The 22,853-nt window shown below is 33.8% G+C and overlaps 1 protein-coding gene across 4 annotated transcripts in view; it reads left to right on the top strand.

Moving 5' to 3' along the window:
• Nuf2 (NUF2 component of NDC80 kinetochore complex) overlaps positions 1 to 22,418 on the top strand; it is a 62,663-nt gene extending 40,245 nt beyond the window's left edge. For all 4 annotated transcript variants that reach the window (XM_087190855.1, XM_004865177.3, XM_021244626.2 and 1 more), the window contains exons 8-14: positions 2,481 to 2,577; positions 3,414 to 3,476; positions 13,064 to 13,201; positions 15,212 to 15,352; positions 16,250 to 16,425; positions 17,373 to 17,508; positions 22,013 to 22,418. In XM_087190855.1, coding sequence (XP_087046981.1) covers positions 2,481 to 2,577; positions 3,414 to 3,476; positions 13,064 to 13,201; positions 15,212 to 15,352; positions 16,250 to 16,425; positions 17,373 to 17,508; positions 22,013 to 22,147 — 886 coding nt within the window. In that variant the 3' untranslated portion in view covers positions 22,148 to 22,418. The remainder of the gene's footprint in view (positions 1 to 2,480; positions 2,578 to 3,413; positions 3,477 to 13,063; positions 13,202 to 15,211; positions 15,353 to 16,249; positions 16,426 to 17,372; positions 17,509 to 22,012) is intronic.
• The last annotated feature ends 435 nt before the right edge of the window (positions 22,419 to 22,853 follow it).

Raw genomic sequence — 22,853 nt, 5'->3', positions numbered from 1 at the left:
TCAGAGGTTACATAGGGGACAGAATCATTCAAGTGTTATGATTTCTTGGCCTTCCTTAAATATGTGGAAGCTCCTTAAGGTACAATGGAGTTGTGTCCTGGTGAATCCATCCTAAGTTGAAAGTATTGTTCAGTTGAGAACATTTAATACATCTAACCTGCTGAACAACATAGCTTAGCCACACACTGTACTGTGGAGAAAAGTTGTTTATCTTCATGATCACCTGGCTTATTTGGAGCTAAGCTGGATGCCCAGTGTTGCCACCTGTTGCTAGCCTAAGAAAAGATCAAAATTCAAAATTTGAAGTACAGTTTCTACTGAATCCCTGTTGTTCTTGTATTACTGTAAAGTTGAAAAATCATTAAGTAGAACCATCTTAAATTGAAGATCATCACTACTAATTTTTGATCAGAAGGATTTGTTGATGTCTTTGAGGCTGTTTCTTGCAGGTGAGAGCTTCTCTGACCTGTCTCTGATAAAAATTGCTTTTGCAGTCAACAAAAAGCTGAAAAGACTGGGGATGAGTCTTATCATAGTAAAAGATACTATTATAAACCAGGTCAAAAGTGACAAGTTAGGAGATACATATTTGCAGCATATATGGTATAATATATTGCCAAATCTTAATAATAAAACTCATGTAGTATTCCTGGTATACAAAGAATTCCTACAATCTAAGAGGAAAAGAGGTAACTTATTAGAAATATGGGCAAAGACTAAAAGTAGAATTTACAAAACAATAAAAACAGACGGCTAATGTATCAGATAGGCAAACACTAAAGTTAGAGCATTCATATGAAAGAAATTCATATTAAACATGTATGTGCCTTTAAGAAGGACCAGTAAAACAGAAGTCTAGATGATACATTAGTAACAGCTGAGAACCAGGGAAATTAACATTAAACAGGAGAAGTAATGATATTTTCATTTTCTTCAAAATGAAGTTAGATAGGGTAGGGATGTACAGGGCTGAATACATAGATTTGATGGTTGACAATTAAGGAGCCAAACACCTTCATTGGGTAAAAGATAGCCTCTTTAATAAATGGTGCTGGATAAACTGGCTTTCCACATGCCAAAGATTGAAATTAGACCCATATCTTTCACAGTGCACTAACCTAAAATCGAAATGGTTTAAAGATCTAAATATTAAAACAGAAACACTAAATCTGCTGGAAAAGAGAATACGTGGAACACTTGATTACATTAGAGTAGGCAAAGACTTCATGAACAAAACCCAGACTGCACGGGAAATACTACAGAGAATCAACAACTGGGACCTGTATTTAAAAGGTTTTGCACAACAAGAGAAACCACCAACAGGGTGAAAAGACAACCCACAGTGTGGGAAAAAAATTGTACCAGCTATTCAGATAAAGGACTATTATCTAGAACATACAAAGAACTCAAAAAATAAGACCCCCCAAATTTAAAGACCCAATCCAAAAGTGGGCATCTGAAATAAAAAGACACTTCTCTGATAATGAGAAACAACAAATAAATATATGAAAAAATGTTTGACATCATTGGTCATTTGAGAGATGCAAATTAAAACAATGCTGAGATTCCATCTCACCCCAGAAAGAATGGCTGCTATCAAAAAATCAACCAATAACAAATGCTGGAGCTGGAGGGGCTGTGGGCAGAGTAACCCTTCTGCACTGCTAGGAGAAGTGTAAACTGGTACAACCACTGTGGAAATCAGTGTGGAGATTTCTCAAAAAACTAAAACTAGAGGTTACATTTGACCCAGTAATACCTCTTCTTGGTATCTTCCTGAAAGAATTAAAACCATACCATAGCAATATATGCACACTGCACACCCGTGTTTATAGCAGCACAGTTTGTAATAGCTAAATCTTAGAAACAGCCCAAATGCCCATCAACTGACGAGTGAATAAAGAAGATGTGGTTTTTATATACAATGGAGTACTACTCTGCCATAAAGAAGGATGACCTTTGACATTTATCAATAAATGGTTGGACCTTGAGACCATACTCTTACATGAAATAAATCGGACGCACATGTTTAAATACCAGATTGTTTCTTTGGTGTGAAAAACTGAATGTGGAAATAAAGGCTGAGGTTTATAATGGATGTTGGGAAATGGAAAGAAAGTGTTCAAATGGGAAGGGGAATAGGGGAGGAGGGAGGGAGAAAGGAAGGAAGGGACAAGAAAAAAAGTGAAAATAGGAGGAAAAAATGGAAAGAAAGCTTGTACATGGGAGGGGAGGGAGCTTCAGAGGGAAATGGGATAAAATAAAATTTGTTAATGAAAAAAGAAAATTGAAGGAGCTCGACTCAATTTTATTGTCTTAGTAGAGGCCTGGTTGTCCACTTTAAATGGCCTTCATACCAAGGTATATAATTTAGAAATGAGAAAGTAGATGGTCATCAAAGTTACTTGATGGCAGAGATTTTATTTTGGTCTTTCAAGGTTAAGAATAAGATAAATGTTAATTGATTTTACTTTGTTTAGCTCTGTTCCCGTTGAAGAGCAAGAAGAATTCAAGCAACTTACAGATGATATTCAGGAGCTGCAGCAATCATTGAATCAGGAGTTTCGTCAAAAAACGGTGTCTGTCATAAAATATTTTAGAATTTAAAATAATGTCACAACTATATAGGGGCATGTAATGGGCATAAGAGCATATATGTTTAATTAAAAATAAAATTATACCTATTTATGCCCTTATATGAATGTATCTTCTCTATTGAATACATCTTCTCTCAACCATATAGAATCATGATGGTTGGTTTTTGTTGCCAAAGTTAATGTGCAGTCTGAATGAATAGAACTTTTTAGGGTTCTCTGCTCTATTTTAACATAGATGCTGCAACAAACCTTCAAAGGTGCCTCATGATATTTTAAAATTCAAGGAAATAATAGTCTCAGCTTCTCTTGTATACGTACTTCCTGAACCATTAACTCAAGGTAGTTCACAACTTTAGTATTAGATCATTATACTTTGCCTTTGTATCTTTTTGAAGCTGTGGTCTTGGCATTTGCCATGGTAAAAAGGAAGTACTATGTGAAAATCATAAGACGAAATGAGAATTTCTGTGTCGTATCTGATTACAAGGTATGTAAATGTATGCAACACCCAATAGGTACACATCTAATTAGTAACAGTTGTGATTGTTTAACAATTCACTAAAACTTCCTTCTTTCATTTTTATATATGTTATTTTATCAAAGGGTTGTAGCATTATTAGGGCAGAATTATGCAATTGTTTGGATTTAACTACTTAATAAAAGAATGCTTATATATTATGGCCTGGGGCATCATGAACAGTTTGAGATTATCTGGTCTAACTCAATTAACTCTTCTTTCTTACCTTTATTTTATGAGAAAGCAGTGCATGATTCAGTTTTGAATCATTATAAAACATTTGTTTACTTTTTCTTTAGATAGTTCTGCAAGAAGGAAATTCCCAAAAGAAATCAGATATTTCAGAGAAAACTAAGCGTTTGGTAAGCATCATTTCCATTAATTATCATTTAAAGTTGAACTGTACTATGTGGAGGAATATTTTAGCTGTGTGTTAAGATAGTCAAATCTTTTTTCCTTCAAAATCAAGCTGTCTTAATTTTTTTCAGTTTAAATATATCAGTTTTTAAAAACATCAAAACACAGAAATGTATAGAGAAAATAAAAGTTTTCTAACCCTACAATCTGATATGTATGGAGTCCAGCAAAAAAATGTATATACACTTCAGGAAAAGAAAAACTTGTATAAATAGTTTAATACACTCCTGCTAAATTGACTGCTTTGTGTTGTCCACATGCACATTAAGATTTTCATGATATCTCAGTAAATTTACTATTAAACTATTTATACAAGTTTTTCTTTTCCTAGAGTGTGCCTACATTTTTTTGGCAGACTATATCATAGATTACTTCTTTAATATACATATATTTGTGTAATTTTATGTAACTGATATTATACTCAGTATGTCTCAACTCTGACATAGCAGCATCACCATAAATAGTTATCATGAGTTTCAAATAGATCTTTGTGGGCATACATGTTGAGGCATTGGATGTCTGTATATATGTATGTACTATAACGTAGATCCTTTTGGTCCCCTATTGACTTTTGTATTACTTTTAATTCTTTGCTATTTTAATAAATGTATACATACAGATTTGTTAATATATACATACACATGAATATAATTTTAATTTTTTCTATTTTAATATCTATTTATTTATATATGTATATGCTATATATACCTCTATTCATCAGTTCTCCCTTTTATCATATAATAAATTTCTAAATTTAAGATTATGAGATCAAAAGAAAAAAACATGTAAAATTGAATCATGTTGCCAAACTAACTTTGAGAAAAATGCCAATTTGCATTCTACCAATAGATTATGAGCATGGCCTATTTGTGACATCCTTGCTAAAATGAAATGTTTTTAGATTTGTGTTAAATCTTTGTTACTTTTATAGGAAAAAAAGAAAGAGCACCTCATTTTAATTTGATTCCTTGAATTCTGGTGAATTTTACCATCTTGGTGATTTGTTATTTCTTATTTTGTGAGCTGTTTGTGTATCTTCTTTATTATATTTATTTTTAAAGAAATTCTATGGGCTAGGGATATTAGCCCTCCATTTGCCTTTCAAATTCATAAATAGATGTTTATATTTTATGTATTAAAATTTATAGATACAGTCTTTATGGGTTTTGAGTTTAGTCTTACGCAGAGAAAGACCTGTCCTGTTGATGAGATTATTTATTTTTGTATTGTGCTCATTTCCCTATAATTTTAAAATATTCCTTTGTATCTATCTGAAATTTACTTAGGAATTAGTGATCCCTAATTTTTCTTTCATTCCTTTTACTGGCAAATGCTTTCATCTGAATAGTACTCACTATGGATCAGCTTTATTATTCACTTCTTTCTGTTCTGTTGAAAACTGGGTTTTAAAAATGATTAATATCAAATTTAAGCTTTTTATAAAAGAAATATGAAAGTCTGTACTACTATATGGAAAATGACCCCTAATTTTGTAGAATATTAAAAGAGAGTAGGTAATATAGTTTGCTGAATTCTAAGAATAAAGTAAGAGACTACAGAGAAACAACAGAAATGCCTTATTTCAAACATTTAGTTTTTACCTAAGTTAACTGATCAGAAGGTAAGGAATCCCCTTTTTTTGGTAAGTTAAAAAGTTTAGATAAATTATACCAGCCATGCAATAATCACATGCAAAGAGAGGTATAGAGAGCCATCAAATATATATAAAAGGCTTCCTGTCTCAGCCACTTCACCTCAAAGTGACATTCTTCTCCTTTTTCTATAACATTTTGTGCACATGTACAATTCACATAATTGTGTGACACTGTTTTGATGTATTTTGTAAAAATATATTTGTTGTTTTTATACAGATGTATTTGCAATGTATGTTGGTCTGTGAATTGATTATTTTACTTAATATTTCCAAGAAATCTTCCATGTTAGTTTATAGAATGATAGTGTTCAAAAACAGTGTAAACATAATATATCAACAAGTATTTGGGAAGGAAACATGAATTTTTAAAATGTGATTTCAAACTTGCAGCAAGATTTAAAGAGGATTTCTGATTGCTCTCAGTTTTTTTTAATTAATTAAGTTTATTGGTACAATTTAGATATGCATAATGATCACATCCCCACATACCCACCAGCATTTGTTATTGATTGATTTCTTGATAATAGCCATTCTTTTTAGAGTGAAATGGAATGTTAGTGTTGTTTTAATTTGCATCTCAAATGACCAGTGATGTTAAACATTTTTCATATATTTATTTGCCATTTGTACTTCTTCATCTGAAAAGTGTGTATTCATCTCAGGTGCCCATTAAATTTGGATGATTTGATTTTTTTTCGTTCTTGATATATTCTACATGTTAGTCTTTTGCCTGAGTAGCAGCTGGTAATTTTTTCCCGCTCTTGGTTGTCTTTTCATTCTTTGATGATTTCTTTTGCTGTGCATATGCTTTTTAATAAGATGAGATCCCAGTTGTTGATTCTTTGTAATATTTCCCTTGGGATTGGGGTTTTGTTCATAAAGTCTTTGCCTACACCTGTGTCTTCAAGTGTTCTAACTATTCTCTCTTTCACCAGATTTAGTGTTTCTGTTTTAATATTTAGATTTTTGATCATTTCGATTTTAGTTTAGTGCACAGTGAGAGATATGTGTTGAATTTTAGTCTTGGGCATATGGAAAGCCAGTTTTTCCAGCACCATTTATTGAAGAGGCAGTCATTCCTCCAGTGAAGGAGTTTGGCCTCTTTGTCAAAGCTAAGGTGGCTGAGTATGTTTGGAGTTGTTTCTGCATATTCTAATCTGTTCCATTAATCCTCAGGTCTGCATTTTTGCCAGTATCACACAGTTTTTATCACAGTAGCTCTGTAGTATAATTTTAAGTAAGGGATTGTGTTGCTCTCTCTCTGCTTTGGCTTTGTTGCCTGGAATTGTTTTTGCTTTTCTAGGTCTCTTCTGGTTCCAAATGAATTTTAGGAATGTTTTCTGTAGTTCTGTGAGATATGCTATTGGTATTTTGATTGGGATTGCATTAAATCTGTATAACAATTCGGGGAATATGGCCATTTTTACTATGTTGGTTCTTCCTACCCATGAGCAAGGGATATCTTTCTATTTTCTGATATCTTCTTCAGTCTCCTTTTTCAGAATAGTGTAGTTTTCAATGTAAAGATCTTTCACTTCCTTTGTTAGGCTGATTCCTAAGTATTTCATTTTTTCAATGTTATTGTGAAAGGCATGGTTTCCCTAATTTCTCTCTCAGTAAGTTTGTTATTTGTGTACAGGAAGGCTATTCATTTTTGAGTGTTGCCTTTGTATCTAGCTACATGACTGAATTTGATTATTAAATCTAGAAGTCTTTTGGTGGAGTTTTTGGGATTTCTATGTAGAGTATCATGTCATCCGTAAACAATGATAGTTTAACTTCCTTTCCTATCTATTGTTCTTATTTCTTTCTGTTGTCTAATTGCTTCCCCTAATGTTTCTAGAACTATATGGAATAGGAGTGATGATAGTGGACATCCTTATCTTATTCCTAGTTTTAGAGTGAAAGCTTTCAGTTTTTGTCCATTTAGTATGATGTTGACTGTTGTTTGACATGGCTTTTATCAGTTTGAGATAAGGGCCATCTATTCTAATTTTCTGGTTTTTTATCATGAATGGATGTTGGACTTTGTCAAATGCTTTTTCTGCATCTATTGAGATGACCATGGGATTTTTGTCCTTGTCTCTGTTAATATGGTGTATTACATGTATTGATTTACATTTGTTGAATCATCCCTGCATCCCTGGGTTGAATGCTACTTGTTCATGGTGTATAATCTTCTTGATAATTTGCTGCATTCTGTTTGGCAGTATCTTATTGAGGACTTTTGCTTCTATATTCATTAGGGAGATTGGCCTCAAGTTCTCTTTTTTGATTAGATCCTTCTCTGGTTTTGGTATCAGGGTAATACTTGCTTTCAGGAATGACTTTGGGAGTATTGTTTCCCTTTCATTTTCATTAAAGAGTTTGAGGAGTAATGTCATTAGATCTTCTCTAAATGTCCTGTAAAATTCAGCAGTGAATCCATCAGGGCTTGGACTTTTCTTTGTTGGTAAATTTTAATTATATATTCAATTTCATTGACTGATATTGGATTATTTAGAATTTTTATATCTTTTTGATTCAGCTTTGGTAATTCATATGTATCTAGGAATCTGTCTATTTCTTCTCTGTTTTCCATCTTATTAGAATAAAGTTTCTCTTAAGTGAGTATTGTTGATCTTCTGGATTTCTGCAGGATCTGTTGTGATTTCACCCTTTTCCTTCCTAATTGCATGGATTTGAGTCTTGTCTTTCCTTTTTTTGAAAAGGTTAGCTAAGGGTTTATCAATTTTATTTAATCTTTCAAAGAACCAACTCTTCAATTCATTGGTTCTTTACATTGTTTTCTTAGATTCCATTGCATTAATTTCTGCTCTGATCTTTATAATTTCCTCCCTTTTACAAGCTTTGGGCTTGACTTGTTCTTTTTCTAGGAATTTGAGGTTCAACATTAAGTTGTTTATTTGAGCTCACTCTTTTCCTGATGTTCACCACTAAAAATTGTCCTCATAGGACTGCTTACATTGCATCCCATAAGTTCTGGTATGTTGTATCAGCATTGTCATTTAATTTAGATATTGTTTAATTTCTTCTTTAATTTCATCTGTGACCCATTGGTTGTGCAGGAGAGTGCTGTTTAATTTCCATGTGTTTACAAAGTTCTTGTGGTTTCTTTTGCCATTGATTTCCAATTTCACTGCACTGTGGTCTGATAATATGCGTAGGATAATTTCAGTTCCTTTGCATTTACTTAAGCATGTTCTATGAGCTAGTATGTTGTCTGTTTTGGAGAACCTCCCATGGGCAGCTGAGAAGAATGTGTACTCTGATGTTGTAGAATGGAACAATCTGTAGACTTCTACTAAGTCTGTTTGTTCACAGATTTGGTTCAGTTCTGTTATTTGTTGATTTTTTTGTCTAGTTGATCTATTTGTGACAGTGGGTTATTAAGGTCCCCCATTACAATTGTGTTAGTGCTTGGGCCGGGGATTTAGCTCAGTGGTTCCAGCGCCTGCCTCGCAAGCAGAAGGTCCTGAGTTCGATCCCTGGTACCAAAAAATACAACACACACAATTGTGTTAGTGCTTATTTGATTTTTCATGTTTGTTAATATTTCTTTTATATAATTGGGTGTGCCAATATTTGGTGCATATATATTTATGATTGTTATCTTTTCCTCACGGGGTTTTCCTTTAACAAATATGTAGTGACCCTCTTTTTCTCTTTTGATCAGTCTTGGCTTGAAGTTTGCATTGTCTGTAAATAGGACAGCTATCCCTGCTTTTTTCTGGGTTCCTGTCACATGGAGTATTGTTTTCCATCCTTTCACTTTCGGTCTATGAATTTCTTTTGAAGTGTGATTTTTGCAGCATATTGTTTCTTGATCCATTCTGCTAGTCTTTTTTTTTTTGATTGGTGAATTGAGACCATTTACATTAATAGTTATAATTGATGTATATATATTGGCTTATCCTTGTCATACTATTTTCCTGTTGTTGGTTCCCTATCTTTTCCCTCCGTAATTGCTTGTTTTGCCTGGTAGCTTCTTTCTATTGATGGAATTTTGGTCTTTGTCATTTCTTTCTAAAATATCCTTTAGAGCATTTTATAGAATTTGAACATGAATTTCTTCAGTTGTTCTTTGTGATGGAGATCTCTTATTTCTCCATTGATCTTGAGAGTTTTGCGGAATACATCAATCTGAGTTGAATGTGTTTTCTTTCAGGATTTGAAATAATTCACTGCAAGCTCTTGACTTTAGGGTTTGTGTTGAGAAGTCTGCTGTGATTCTGACGTGCTTTCTTTTATGTATGATTTGTTTCTTTTCTCTCACAGCTTTTAATATTCTATTCTTGTGCTGAATTTCTGGAATCTTTATTTACCTTAGTGTAGATTTATTTTGGTCATGGCTAATTGGAATTCTATATGTCTCACTTATTGTATGTCAAATTCTTTTTCCATTTTGGGGAAGTGTTCTGCCATGACTTCTGTGAACAGGTATTTTATGGAGTTTGCACTATCCCCTGCTTTCTCATTGACTCCAACCAATCTTTAGTTCTTCTTTGCTTCATCTTGCAGCTGTTAGATTGATTTTTCATGGTGCCTTGCTATTTTTAAAAACTCTTTTCATGGTCATTATCTGCAATCCTGTCTTCTAGATCTGACATTTTGTCCTCACCTTGGTTCAAAGGGTTGCATATACTTTCAATGGAATTTTTAATCTCCTTGATATCTGTTTGAATTTGTTTCATGGATTACATTTCTTTCCTGTGTTGGGCATTCATGGTTTCTATCATTTTCCTAAGCTCCTCTATTTTTTTATCTGTGTCTATATTTACTGAGCAAGTCCTTCATTTTGATCGTCATCTCCTTTTACCTGGGAAATTATTTCTGATTTAATTTTTTCTATAGCCTCATGCATCTGTTTGTTTACTTCTGCTGCTATCATTTCAGAAAATTCAGGTAGGGGGCTTCTATTTTCCTCTATCTCCTTGTCCCCTGAACTTGTCCTGGGTGAGCTGGAATTCTAGTGTTCCATTTTTCTTCCGTGTCTTGTCATTTTCTATTTTTTATTTTGATTCGATTTGATTTCTCAAGCCTTGTCTCAGTTCAGGTGGAGTGCTCTGAGCAACACTGTCACAGATACCAATGCTGCAGAGTCAGCCCAAGGCTCCTCTTCCTGCTTCAATCTCTGGGAGGGAAAGGGTGCTGACTTTCCACTCCTGGTCCTGCCTCTGCCTGAGGCTGCTTAAATCCCAGACATCAGCATCCCTTTCTTGCATCTGCTGGTTGCAGGACAGGAGGGGTGCTGTTCCACCCACTACTTTCAGCACCACTGCTGTCCCTAACCTTGTTGTTGCTAGAGGTTCCAGTTAGCCACTATGGAGCATGACAAAAAAAACCTCTCTTACTTTTAATTCCCTAAAATTACTTTTTTTTTTTTTTTTTGGAAGATACAAGATCTTGCTGTGTTGTTCAGGTTAGCCTTCAACTCTTGGACTCAATCAGTCATTGTGCCTCTGCCTCTTGAATAGCTGGAACTAGAGATGTGCTCTACTGCACTTAGCTTCTTTTTTTAACTTTATTAACCGATACATAAACATAAAAACTATACATTTTACTGGGGTACTATGTAATGTTTTGATACAAACATACATTGTACATTGTATAAATCAGGTTAGAGCTATCTATCTAAAACATTTATCATTTGTTTATGGTGAGTATACAGGAACCTCCTAACTTTTTGAAATATATAGTACATAACTGTTATATATGGTTAGCCTACTGTGCAGTAGCACACCAGACCTTGGTCCTAACCATAATTTAGTATACAATGATTAGCCTCTTCTGTTTGTCTTTCCCCTTCTCTCGTCAGCCTCTGGTGGCCACCATTCTACTCTCAAACTCTGTGAGATTAACTATTTATATTCCACATGAGTTAGATCATCCAATATTTTTCTTTCTAGGCCTAGCTTATTTCATTTAGCATATTAATCTTTATTTCTATCCATGTTTTCACAAATGACAGGATTTCATTCTTTTTTATTGCTAAATAGTATTCTGTTATATATATGTTCCATTTTCTTAGCCATTCAACAGTTGATGGCCACTTAGATTATTTCCATTTCTTGGCTCTTGTGCATAAAGTTGCAATAAACTTGAGCATTGAGATGCCTTTTCAGAATTCTAATTGTATATCTTTTGAATATGTACCCCATAGTCAGACTGCTGGATCATATGGCAATCTTATTTTTAATTTTTTGAGAAACATCCATATTGTTGTCAATAATGGCTATACCACTTTACATTCAACAACAATGTGCAATCGTTCCCTTTTCTCCACATTCTCCCTTGCATTTATCTTTTCTCTTTCTGGTAATTGGTTTTCTTACTGGAGTGAGGTGGTATGTCATTGTGATTTTTGTTTGCATTTTCCTGAGGATTGGTGATGTTTAGCATTTTTTTCATATGTACCTATTGGCCATTTTTATGTCTTTTGAGAAATGTTGGTTTAGGTGCTTTTGCCCATTTTTTTATTTGGGTTTTTTTTTCCATTAAGATTTTGGAGATCCTTCTGTATTCTGGATATTAACCCCTTGTCAGATGTATGGTTTGTATATATTTTCTCCCAGTCTTTTGACTTATTTCCGCTTTTATTTCCTGTGCTTTTTAAGTCATGTCCAAAAAAGTCCTTTTCCATTATAATGTCTTCAAGTGTTTGCCCTGTTTTCATATAGTAGGTTTCATTCACTTTTGAAATTCAGAAGAACAAAGAAATCTGTTTTGATTCAGCAAGCAAGTATCGAGCACCTTCTTAGTGCTTGTTGTAGTCAGAAGGATTTGGCAAGGGAATACATTAAAAACAGAACACATAACTTATAAGGTTATTTTATGATAATTACACAAAGAGTCAAATGCAAAGGAGTGCATGAAATTAACTGCACACTAGAAGCCCAAAGTACTCAACTGAGGGTCTAAATCTCAGCAGTTTCCCACACAAGTCCAGCTAAAGGCCTAGAGTCCAAGGCAATGTCCTCCTCGAGTCCAGCCAGTGGTCTAGAGCCCACAGTAATGTCTCATACTTGTCCATATTGAGGATCTGCACCCAGAAGGCCCAAAGGCCAGGGGTGGAAGCCAGAAAATCTATGCCAGTGAGATGAAGGATTTCTGCCACCAAGCTGAGGCATCCACATTGGAGCCAGGAAGTGATGCTCACGGTGAAGATCAGAGCTCCCCTGATGAAAATAGCAGCCATTCCCAGCAACAGCAAGGCTCCAAGCTCCTCCTCCGATGAGAACATTCTAGTTTGCATCAGGAAAACCATCCGCAGCAAGCTTCTCCTGCAAATCAACAAGCCAAGATCTTCCCCTCCAGTTCTCTTTTTATGGCTATTGGTAACAATCCTCGGGTGGATCCTCCATACCCATACCATGCTGATTCAGTTCAGCTGGGCTTTACAAGTTGACCATTAATCAGTCCACCACAGTGCTATTACTTTGCTTTGGTACTCAGAGAACAAGGGGAACTTTACAACTCCAGGTAGTTCAATTCATTTGGAAACACATTGAATGTATAATTATATTATTGCATGTACAATAATTGTATTATTAATGGAAGGAAAGAATGTAGAGGAAACAGAAGTGGGATTTTCAGGGATTCCCTAGAAGTTCAGCTTGCAGGCAGGACTAGGACGATGTGATATTCTAGGATGATATACTGAGAACAGAAATACTGTAATCACTTAAGGCCTTGAATGTCAGGCTCAGAATCTTAACCTTTGGCTTGTAGAAAGATGTGTGTGATGAGGTCAGAGTTTCGTACCTCTCCCTCCACCCACTTCCTGCAAACATGAACTTAAGTTTTTGTTCTTTTCTGTTACTGAAATGCTAAGTCATTTTATTATCTTATCTATTATGTAAAAATGTTTTTCAACAGAATGAACTAAAATTGTCAGTGGTTACTTTGAAAGAAGTACAAGAGAGTTTAAAGACAAAAATTGTGGATTCTCCAGAGAAGGTAAAGAATTATAAAGAAAAAATGAAAGACACCGTGCAGAAGCTTAAAAATTCCAGGGTGAGTTTCCTTTTTATTTTAATGCTTTTCTATCTCTTTTCTTTTTAGCAAATTCTTGTTTAGTCATTTGGTAATTTTCTGACTTCTAGATTATCTATATTTCTCTTTCCCTTCACTTATTTTTTGATCTTATCTAATTTATAGCTCTTCTTTAGTATATGGGATAAAAAATTATAATTTCAAGAAATTTGTTCAATTATGTTAGAGTTTGGGGGCTTTGCTTTTAGTGCCAAAAGCAGAACTGCTTTGCCTTCATGAGATTGAGTTACTTCATTAAAAGAAATAAAGATATTAAACAATTTTATAAATAATCACAATATGTATTATGAAAGAGAATATGATGTGCATAGATTTTGGAAGCAGGTGGCATATGAGAAATCTGTTTACCTTCTGATCAATTTTGCTGTGCTTTAGAAATTAAAATCTAGCTTAAAAAGTAGCTCCAAAAAGACAGGGAGACGTGTAGAGTGCTTTGAAATAATGTAATGGGAAAGTCTAATTTAGTATTGGAAGAATCTGATGAAAGAGGAAAGAAAGTGAAAATTTGTGCTAACATTTGAAAAATGAGCAAGATATCCCAATAAATCACACATGAAGAAAATTTAAGACAAAATACACAGCATACATCAATTCTGTAAGACTGGAGGGAGGAAGATACACTCAAAGTCATGAGTTACTGTGGGAGGTAATTTGAGGAAAATGGGACAAAATTAAATGTGGTAGACAATTTAACATTCTTTTTGAGGCAGTGTTTTTAAACTTTTAAACAATTTTTCTAATTTACACCTGAGTTTGTTATGTAGGTCTTTCTTGGTAATTAAAATTATCACATAAGAACACACAAAAATCGCCAGACATAGTGGCACAAGGTTGTAATCCCAGCCTCTCAGAAAGCTGAGACAGGATGATCACAAATTCCAGGACAGATGGGGCAACTTAGTAGGACTGTGTTTCAATAAAAGAAAAAGGGCTGGAGATGTAGCTCCATGGTAGATTGCTTTCCTTTCATTGGTGAGGTCCTGGGTTCAGTCTCCAGTCCTGGAACAAGAAGGAAAAAAAGAAGGTGACGGCAGTGATGACAAAATTCACCAGGACAGAAATGAGAGCCCAGAAATAGTTTTGAGTATATATGGGGAATGAACAGTTTATTTCAAAGCAGTTCTAGTTAAATTAGCTATTCATCGAGAAAAATTGGTTCTATACCTTGCACCATTTACACAAATAAATTCTTACATTGATTGGAAATTTAAATTTAAGAATTTTAGAAGAACATTTATACAATCTTGAACTGTGAAAGATTTTTAAAAGTAAGTTTGGAAACCCACAAACTACAGAGGAAAGTACACATATTAGAATGTACAGAATTCATCGTACATATGACAGGTAAAGGGATTATATCCATTTTATGCAAAAAGTGTTTAAAAATTAAGAAAAATGCAACAAAAGTGAGCAATAATAGCATTAGGCCCTTCACTGAGGAACAATCCAACTGGTTAATTAGAGAGGGCAAGGAGTGGGCTAGTGCGGACAAAGGGAGAAGTCTTTGTACTATTGCAGAGTTGTAGTAAATATATGTTCATTTTGTGATTTCAGAAGAATTAATCTTTTTAAAAGAATTAGCTGTAGTAATAGGTGTCATACAAATGAAGAAGAAGATTATAAATGGGTAATATGAGTGTCCAGGAGTGATCAGAAGTAGTTTGAGAATTAGAATGAACTCTTAATAGCATCGTGGATAACCTTTGGAAAGTATTTCGGTGAGTAAGTTAGTAAAATTATGGCAGTTTTTCTTTGTTCGAGGATATCTGGCAATTAAAAAGCATAATTATATGTGAGTAGACACATGTCAGTAGCAGTCCTTTGTTACTGACCTAGAAACTTAATTGTTCTCTGCTCTTAAGCTTTCAGTCTTAAATGCAGAAATTATTTAAGAGCAAACAAATTGACATTATTGCCGTTTCATAAAGGAAAGTATCAAACTGTGATCTCTATTTTTTTTTTCTTTCAAAGCAAGAAGTGATGGAGAAGTATGAAATCTATAGAGACTCAGTTGACTGCCTGCCTTCCTGTCAGCAGGAGGTGCAGTTATATCAAAAGAAAATCCAGGACCTTGCAGATAATAGGGAAAAATTAACCAGTATCTTAAAGGAGGTTTGTATTGTGTGGAATTTTTATGTCTTTATTATGTAATTACTTACTATAGTTCTTTGGATTTGTTTTCACTTTTTGTGACTATTGTTCTAAAGAAAAACAGGATTAATCTACAGTATAATAGATGAGCCAATGTGTGCTAAGAAATAAGACACTTTTCTTTTTAAACATAGTAATAACAAAACCAATTTTAGCCTTCAGATCCAATGAATAATAACTAACATAGTACATTGCCATGTATATTTTGGAAAATAGTAAGTTCTATTAAAACTTCTTTTAACAGTTGGAAATGATCTTACATAATCAGTAAGCATAAAATCTCAATTTAATGCCCAACAGTGTACCTAGGATTCATGAAGAGATTTAAAGTTTATGACAGATTCTGCCTTCGGTAATGAGAGTTTTTCAGGGTACAAGTTTGAAAATCATTTTTCACCTTTTAATTATATTAAATCCAGACCATCCTCATCATCACTAGTAACATTTGATAAATGTTTTAGAGAAAAGTAGAGATTAGAAGGTGAGATTGCCAGAGTTATTCTCTCCGCATTACATAGTCTCCTTATCTGCCATCAAGAATCACCAAAGAGTGAGATCTGCTTTTGTTCTAGGGTTGAATCTGTTCTCTTTATTCTTACTTAGTTCAGACCCTATTCCCATCAACCCTAGCCTCTTAGCTGATCTTAATATGTCCCTCTGTTCTAATACTTACTGAAAGAAAACATGGTAGAACTTGTTCATGTTTTTTCAGTACGCCTAGTGTCTTTCTGTCATCTGCTTTGAGCGTCTGGATTTTTTTGTATTCCCATTTCAAAATTGTATTTTATTATAGCCCAAACTTGCATCTTGTTTATAATTTTAATTATATTGACTTTAAATACTTCTCATAAAATACAGAGCCTGAACTTGGAGGATCAAATTGAGAGTGATGAGTCAGAACTGAAGAAATTGAAGACTGAAGAAAATTCATTCAAACGACTGATGATTGTGAAAAAGGAAAAACTTGCCACGGCACAATTCAAAATAAATAAGAAGCATGAGGACATTAAGCAGTACAAACGAACAGTAATAGAGTATGAACTCGTTTTGAATTTTGGTATATTAGAAAGCAATTAGGAAAAGTTAATAATTTTTCCCCCCAGGATTTCTAAAGTACTCTTCTCTCAGTAAGGCATTCTACCTTTAGGTGACAAAAATAAATGAGTTATGGTAGCTATCATTCTCTGTCTAGGTCTAGGGATATTTTACTTACTCAGTTTTTTTTTTCCTTTTTTAGACCATAATTCCAGTTTCTTTTTATAATTTTTCAAAGGGTTGTGATGCTGCTACTTATTTCAGTCCAACTGAGAGACAGTGGCCCAGAATTACACTAGAATGAATCAGTTGGTCTGTCATAGAGCACAGCTGGTCTCTTAAATTAGTAGTTTGGAGGAAAAGTGCTGTTTTTTTATTGAAGAATTAATAATTTGCTAAACATTGAGGTTATGTTTCCTTTTACTTTGTTTTGTTTTTAGCCAGTATGTTGTAGGGTATTTCCGTGGTAGAATACTTCCCATCTCAGTGCTACAAGTGTGTTTTTAGAATATGTGCCACAGATCTGTCTAAGATGTCATTCCATCAGTCCTGAAAGGGTTATCAGAGATTGTTTCCTTTGCATACCCTCACGCAGATGAAGAAAAAGAGCAAAGCTTAAAGGTTTTATGTTATCAAACCACATTGTAAAAATGTTGTACTGATTCGTCTTCCTACCTACAGTACGTAAATGTGCATAACTGAGGAAATATAACTTTAAAATCTCCATTTTAAAGAAAAGCTCTTGAGTGAAAGAGCTCACTGTATGCCATGATGTCACTATAGCACCATACTTTGGGGTTTTCATTCCTTTCCTTTTAAATCTTGAGAAAAGTTTTTAGGTTTGTCCAATACACAGTGACACATAGGTCACTTTGGAATCAAAATTAGAATTGTTTACCTTTTTAGATGCTTAGGAATTTTGTTAGCTTTTTCTGTTTTCCTTTAGGGATTGCAATAAAGTTCAAGAAAAAAGAGGTGCTGTCTTTGAGAAAGTAACCACAATTAATCAAGAGATCAAAAAAATTAAATTTGGAATTCAGCAGCTAAAAGATGCCACTGAAAGGGAGAAACTGAAGTCGCAGGTGAGTATGTATTTGTAAGAAATTAATTTCAGGGCCGGGGATTTAGCTCAGTGGTTTTGCCGCCTGCCTTGCAAGCGCAAGGACCAGAGTTCGATCCCCAGTACCAAAAAAAAAAAAGAAAAATTAATTTCAGCTGATACCATGACTTTTAAAAGGTAAGTCATGTCACCTTCATTGTGAAGATTTTTTTGGAATCTCTGTATTAGAGATTGACTCCCACAGGTCCTGTGCTTTTATTTCCACTTACAGCACCTTTTCTGTTATCCTGTATAGTTTGCATATTTATCTCCTCCATTGCTTTTCTCGTACTTGTCTTTTTCCCCTGACAGCATATAGTAAATGTCATTCTTTGTAGTAAAAGTAGTTGTTCCATACAGATTCTGAATTTATTAGGTAAATGGACTTGGATAGTGATTTTAAGTAATTCCTTTAAAATGAAACTGCATTTTTTTCCTTGATAAAAGGATCTCAGAAGTATTGCCAAGCAGCAATGTTAAATGAATTTGAGTTTTTAACTGGAAAAAAGGAAAGAAAAAGAAAACTTAGATTTGTCCCTTTGTGTTATGAGACATTTAATATTTTTATTTTAATTATCTCATGTTGCTATATTTATTTACCTTTTGCTTGCTTTCAGTATTTTTATTTTATTGCTTTCTAAATGATCTTGTTTAGTAAAAATAAGCATCTTGCTTTTTACATCTTTCAAAATGCCAGTATAATGCCAAATATAAAATGTTTACCTGTCTCTATCCTTTTAACTGCCAATGTCTCAAAGAGTCTAGTCCTCACACATTTATTACATCTCCACTCTCCCTCAGCTTTTGAGGTTTGACTTACATCTTCAAGGTTTTTCTGTTAGAACAATTACCCGAACTACTCTACCAGAAATAAAAGTAACTATTCATCATGCAAAATCTCTTGGCCTCTTTTTTTCACATTGTTCTTCATCTTGCCTACATTAACACTTTGCATCAAGGTTTCTGAAACACCTTGGTATCTGATAGCCATTTAAACACTTTCCTGTCACAGTCTTCCCTCATCCATACCAAGTATGCAGGGATCCTAGAACTGTGCTAAAAAATGCCACAGTCATGATCCCCTTACCCATTCTCTAGCACTCTCATCTCCCTGAGACTACACTGTGAGCACTTCCACCTGTAATTAGGTATATACATAATGAATATTACCTCAAGACTATCTTAAAAAGTAGGAGAGACAGGGATAGGGGAAGTGTTGGAAGAAGAAAAGTAAGAAATTAAAAGAGAAAATTAAAAAAGAGTTACGATTTCCCTTACTCTGCTCAGTATCCTGTCTTGCTTTTTTCTGTCCTTCCTTTTCTTTTGCTGTATTCAAATTATTTTTCCTGCTTCTTAACTGGATTATGTGTTTATTTCTAGAATGGGGAGTAGAAATACTTTAGGAACTATTCAATCCTACTTCTTAACTAAATCAAATCAACAAGTTTTTTTGTTATCACATGGTCTAGTTACAATGAATGCATTATTAATGCACAGTAACCAACTATTAACCCAAATTTGACCTATGCCTATCTTACATTACTGTTAGTTTTGTGTGTGTATGTCTCACCATAATATTAAAAACTTTTCAGCAATTATGTGGTGTTAATCTTAGCATGTCCTGTCAAACCACGCCTAGAATGATGCCATACATGTAATATCTTTTCCATAAATATTTGTGAGATTCAAAGGTCATCTATCACAGAGTCTTTCTTGTCACTGGCTGTGTATTAGAATTCGGTGAGGAAGTTTTAAATAAATAACCCTCCAACCAAATACAATGAATTACAATCTGCAGCAATGGGGACCTTGGATCTTATTTTTAGCATGGCTTTTGAGAACCACTGATGGGTTCTGCTTTAATGATACAAAGCTCATGGCTACTCAAATTGAAATTTTCAATTTCTGTCCCCTTGTGAACCTAGATCTTCTCTCTGGAACAAATCTATACTCTCTTCTACTTAACAGCCCCACACACATTTGAAGATAATAATCATGGGTCTGTCAGTCTTCTCTTATTTAGGTTTAGTTGCAGTTTTCCAGCCATCCTTTATAGCTTAATTTTCAGATTCATTTCTACCCTGTTTTTTTTTCCTGTCATTATACCTTTAAAAAATAGAACCCAGTATTAAACACAGGTTTCCAAAATGATGGTGTGACTAGCTTGAAATCACAATGCTTCCATTAATGAAGCTTAATATTCGATTAGGTTTTTAGCAGCAACATCTTACCCTGATCTGTGTTGAATTTATGATCTGTTAAAACACTCCTCTCTCTTTCACATCAGTTCTGCCCAGTCTGACCTGGTGATCTGGTTGTACCTTTAGGACAGAAAGCATAAATTGCATCTTCCATAATGCTATCATACTGTTTATGGTGCTGTCTGTAGAAAGTACTCAATAATATATTTGTTTGATGAATTAGAACATACCAGTGAGATAAATAGTTATAATGGCTGTAAATTCCATGGATATTATATAATCTTAAGTTTCTCTGATTTGCAAACAGATAATTAGACCAACACTGGCCAGTTGAGATTCCTGCAATAATGAGAATATTTTTCTTTACTGTTTGACTGTAGCCACTGGGCACATGTGGGCCCTTGACCTGTGTGAGGAACTATATTTTGAATTTGATTTAAATTCTATTAAATTTAAATAGCTACATACAACTAGGTATTATCATATTAAACAGAAAGAGAGAGAGAGAGAGAGAGTTGGAGCTAGAACCCAGGATCTTGTTCATGCCAGGAAAATGCTCTACCAGTGATTTATATTTAACTTGAGTGAGATGATCATAATAAGACTTCGTGAGAATTAGTGTAATTAGCATTAAAAAGTTCCATGCAAATATAGAATTTAATTGTAAACTATATATAGCATTTGTGAAGGGTGTGTCCTCTGACCACTAAACATTTTGTGAGGACTGACATAGGATTTCATGTTTGTTTGCTTCTGTGGATGTGTCACTGGAATTCAGCTTTCCTGTTGCCTTCATTTATTACAGCTCTGTCTGGATATTGGCTCCTCCTTGAGAGGATATTTGTTCTCAAGAGAAAAAGTGCTCCTTTGGGTATATTGAAATGATTAGTTCATATATCTATACATTGTATGTCTTTATTTAGCTACATTTAGTTTTGATAGTTTCTTGCAAGTAGTATCTTTCTACCAAATTTATTCATCTTTCTTTTGAGTATGAATAAACATACACCCCAATAAAACTAGAAACTTAAATTGATCTATAGCTGCTGAATGTGCTGATTTTTTTTAAGTGGCATTCACACAAGCTAGCAACTAATTCACCTTATTTTTCCTACAAGAGTTAAGAAATAAAGCTTTCAAAATTTTTTGATTTATTTTCCTACTACATAGATGTAGTAATTTGGTGCTTGCTTAGATCTTAGAAATGTAAACACACTCTTCTATCTCTGTATTAGGGTTTAATAACTACATTTGGATTTCTGGAGAGTTTAGTATGTACATACACATATATAGATACATATATATGCTTAATTGAGTTACAAATAATAGCTGTCAAACTTTCATAGGTGGCAGAGGTGCTTGAAATGGTGTTCTTTTTTGGAACACTGTAAATTCGTAGTAAATTGAATTATCTATGTAATATATTCAAAATCAGTTAATACCTACCCTAGAGTTGATGTAAATAGTAGCAAAACTATAGGTTTAGGACAAATTTAATAGGAGATGCACATAAAATTGAGAACATTGTACCAGTATACTACTTTTCATGTCCCACTGGAAAAGGGTTGCTGTTTTATTTCAGTGATGAATATATTCTGTAACTTTCTGTAATGCCTCTATTTATTGTATCATGGTTTGAGAATTGTTTTGTCTAAGGAGAATGCATAATAAAAGGATACTACATTTGATAAATAAAAGAAAATGTATACAGGCTAATTTGTTTCTTATTTTATTCAATCTGTAAAATTTGCTACATGCTTTTAAGAAGTTCTTAGCACATCCATACAGGTTTATATGAAAGTGTGTTATTGCTTATAGTAGAACTACCTGATCAGCTTATTAAAATGACTCTGAAGGTATTAATATATTTTTTAGTCCTGTAGCCTACTTATTAAATGTACTTACATATCTTTTAAATGACTAAGATCAGTTGCAGAGGTTTATAGCTATCTGCAGTAAAGTAGGTATTTTCCTTGTTTAACATGGAAAGATTCATAGTAAAATTTCTTCCTGATTATTAGAAGTATTTGTTCCTAATTTCTTGGAATCCTGGCTCTTGTCACGTTTCTGCTTTGTTTTCTCTAAGTAGCAGGCTTTTTGATGTGTTCATACTGTTTATGAATGAATTTTTTATAAAAATAAGCATACTTGCAGGAGTGTCTGCATGAGTTTGAGTTTTAAAATACTGTTAATAAATTTGACTGAAACTGTTGGAATTCTTGTAATTCATTTTTAAACGAGGCTGTCACGTGGAATAATTCTTATTCTATTTCATTTTCCATTTAGGAAATATTTCTAAGCTTGAAAACTGCTGTGGAGAAATACCACGAAGGCATTGAAAAGGCAGTGGAGGAGTGTTATGCTAGGATAGACGAGAAAGCTGCTGAACTGAAGAAGAGGATGTTCAGAATGTCAGCCTGATCAACACAATTACATGTCATCTTGTAAATAGCTTGCTATCCTCCTAATTTTTGCTTGGGAAGGGAATAGTTAAGTTAAAGCTAATGGAAGTATCAGAAATACCAAATAATGTTGCTTCAATCTGTTCTTATAAACTCTTATAAGTAGTTTTATAAGATGTAGCTTCTTTTAAATTTATAGTTAAAATCCTTATGCACTTACACACCTCTTTGTGTCTCTGTCCCTTGTTGTATGTACCTTTTGGAGTAAAATAAAAATAGTTGCCTTTGAATTAATATGTTTTCTTTCTGTTATTATCATGGCTCTTGCTACCTTATTGACATGCAGGATTATGGCAATCTTGGGCTTTGGCTGTGTCCTAAGCTTTGTGGTTGACTCTCATCTGATTCTTAAGCAGCTCTAGATAGATATTCTTACTGCTGCTTTATAAAGTAATTATGAAGATCCCCAAAAGATCTTCATAGCTGGACCAAACTTTGACTTTTACTGTGCGCTATACTGAAGTCAGGCGAGTTTCCATTATACCACACTTTGTAATGTAATTAGTTAAAAGAGAAAGTTTGAGTGTGGTAGTCTATGTCTTCATTGATGCCATTGCCCTTTTTATGATGAAAATAGGTTAAAATATGTAAAGTTATTAATATAGTGCCTGACAATCGTTGAGACTCAGTACCTATTAATATTTAGCATCATGAGTGTTTGACAG

The sequence above is a fragment of the Heterocephalus glaber genome, unplaced genomic scaffold (genome assembly GCF_053883595.1).
Source record: "Heterocephalus glaber isolate CG9 unplaced genomic scaffold, H.glaber_assembly_v1.0 deba00001561, whole genome shotgun sequence".
NCBI classification, from domain to species: Eukaryota; Metazoa; Chordata; class Mammalia; order Rodentia; family Bathyergidae; genus Heterocephalus; species Heterocephalus glaber.
The sequence above is the reverse complement of the archived record's forward strand: the minus strand, read 5'-3'. Positions and strand labels throughout refer to the sequence as shown.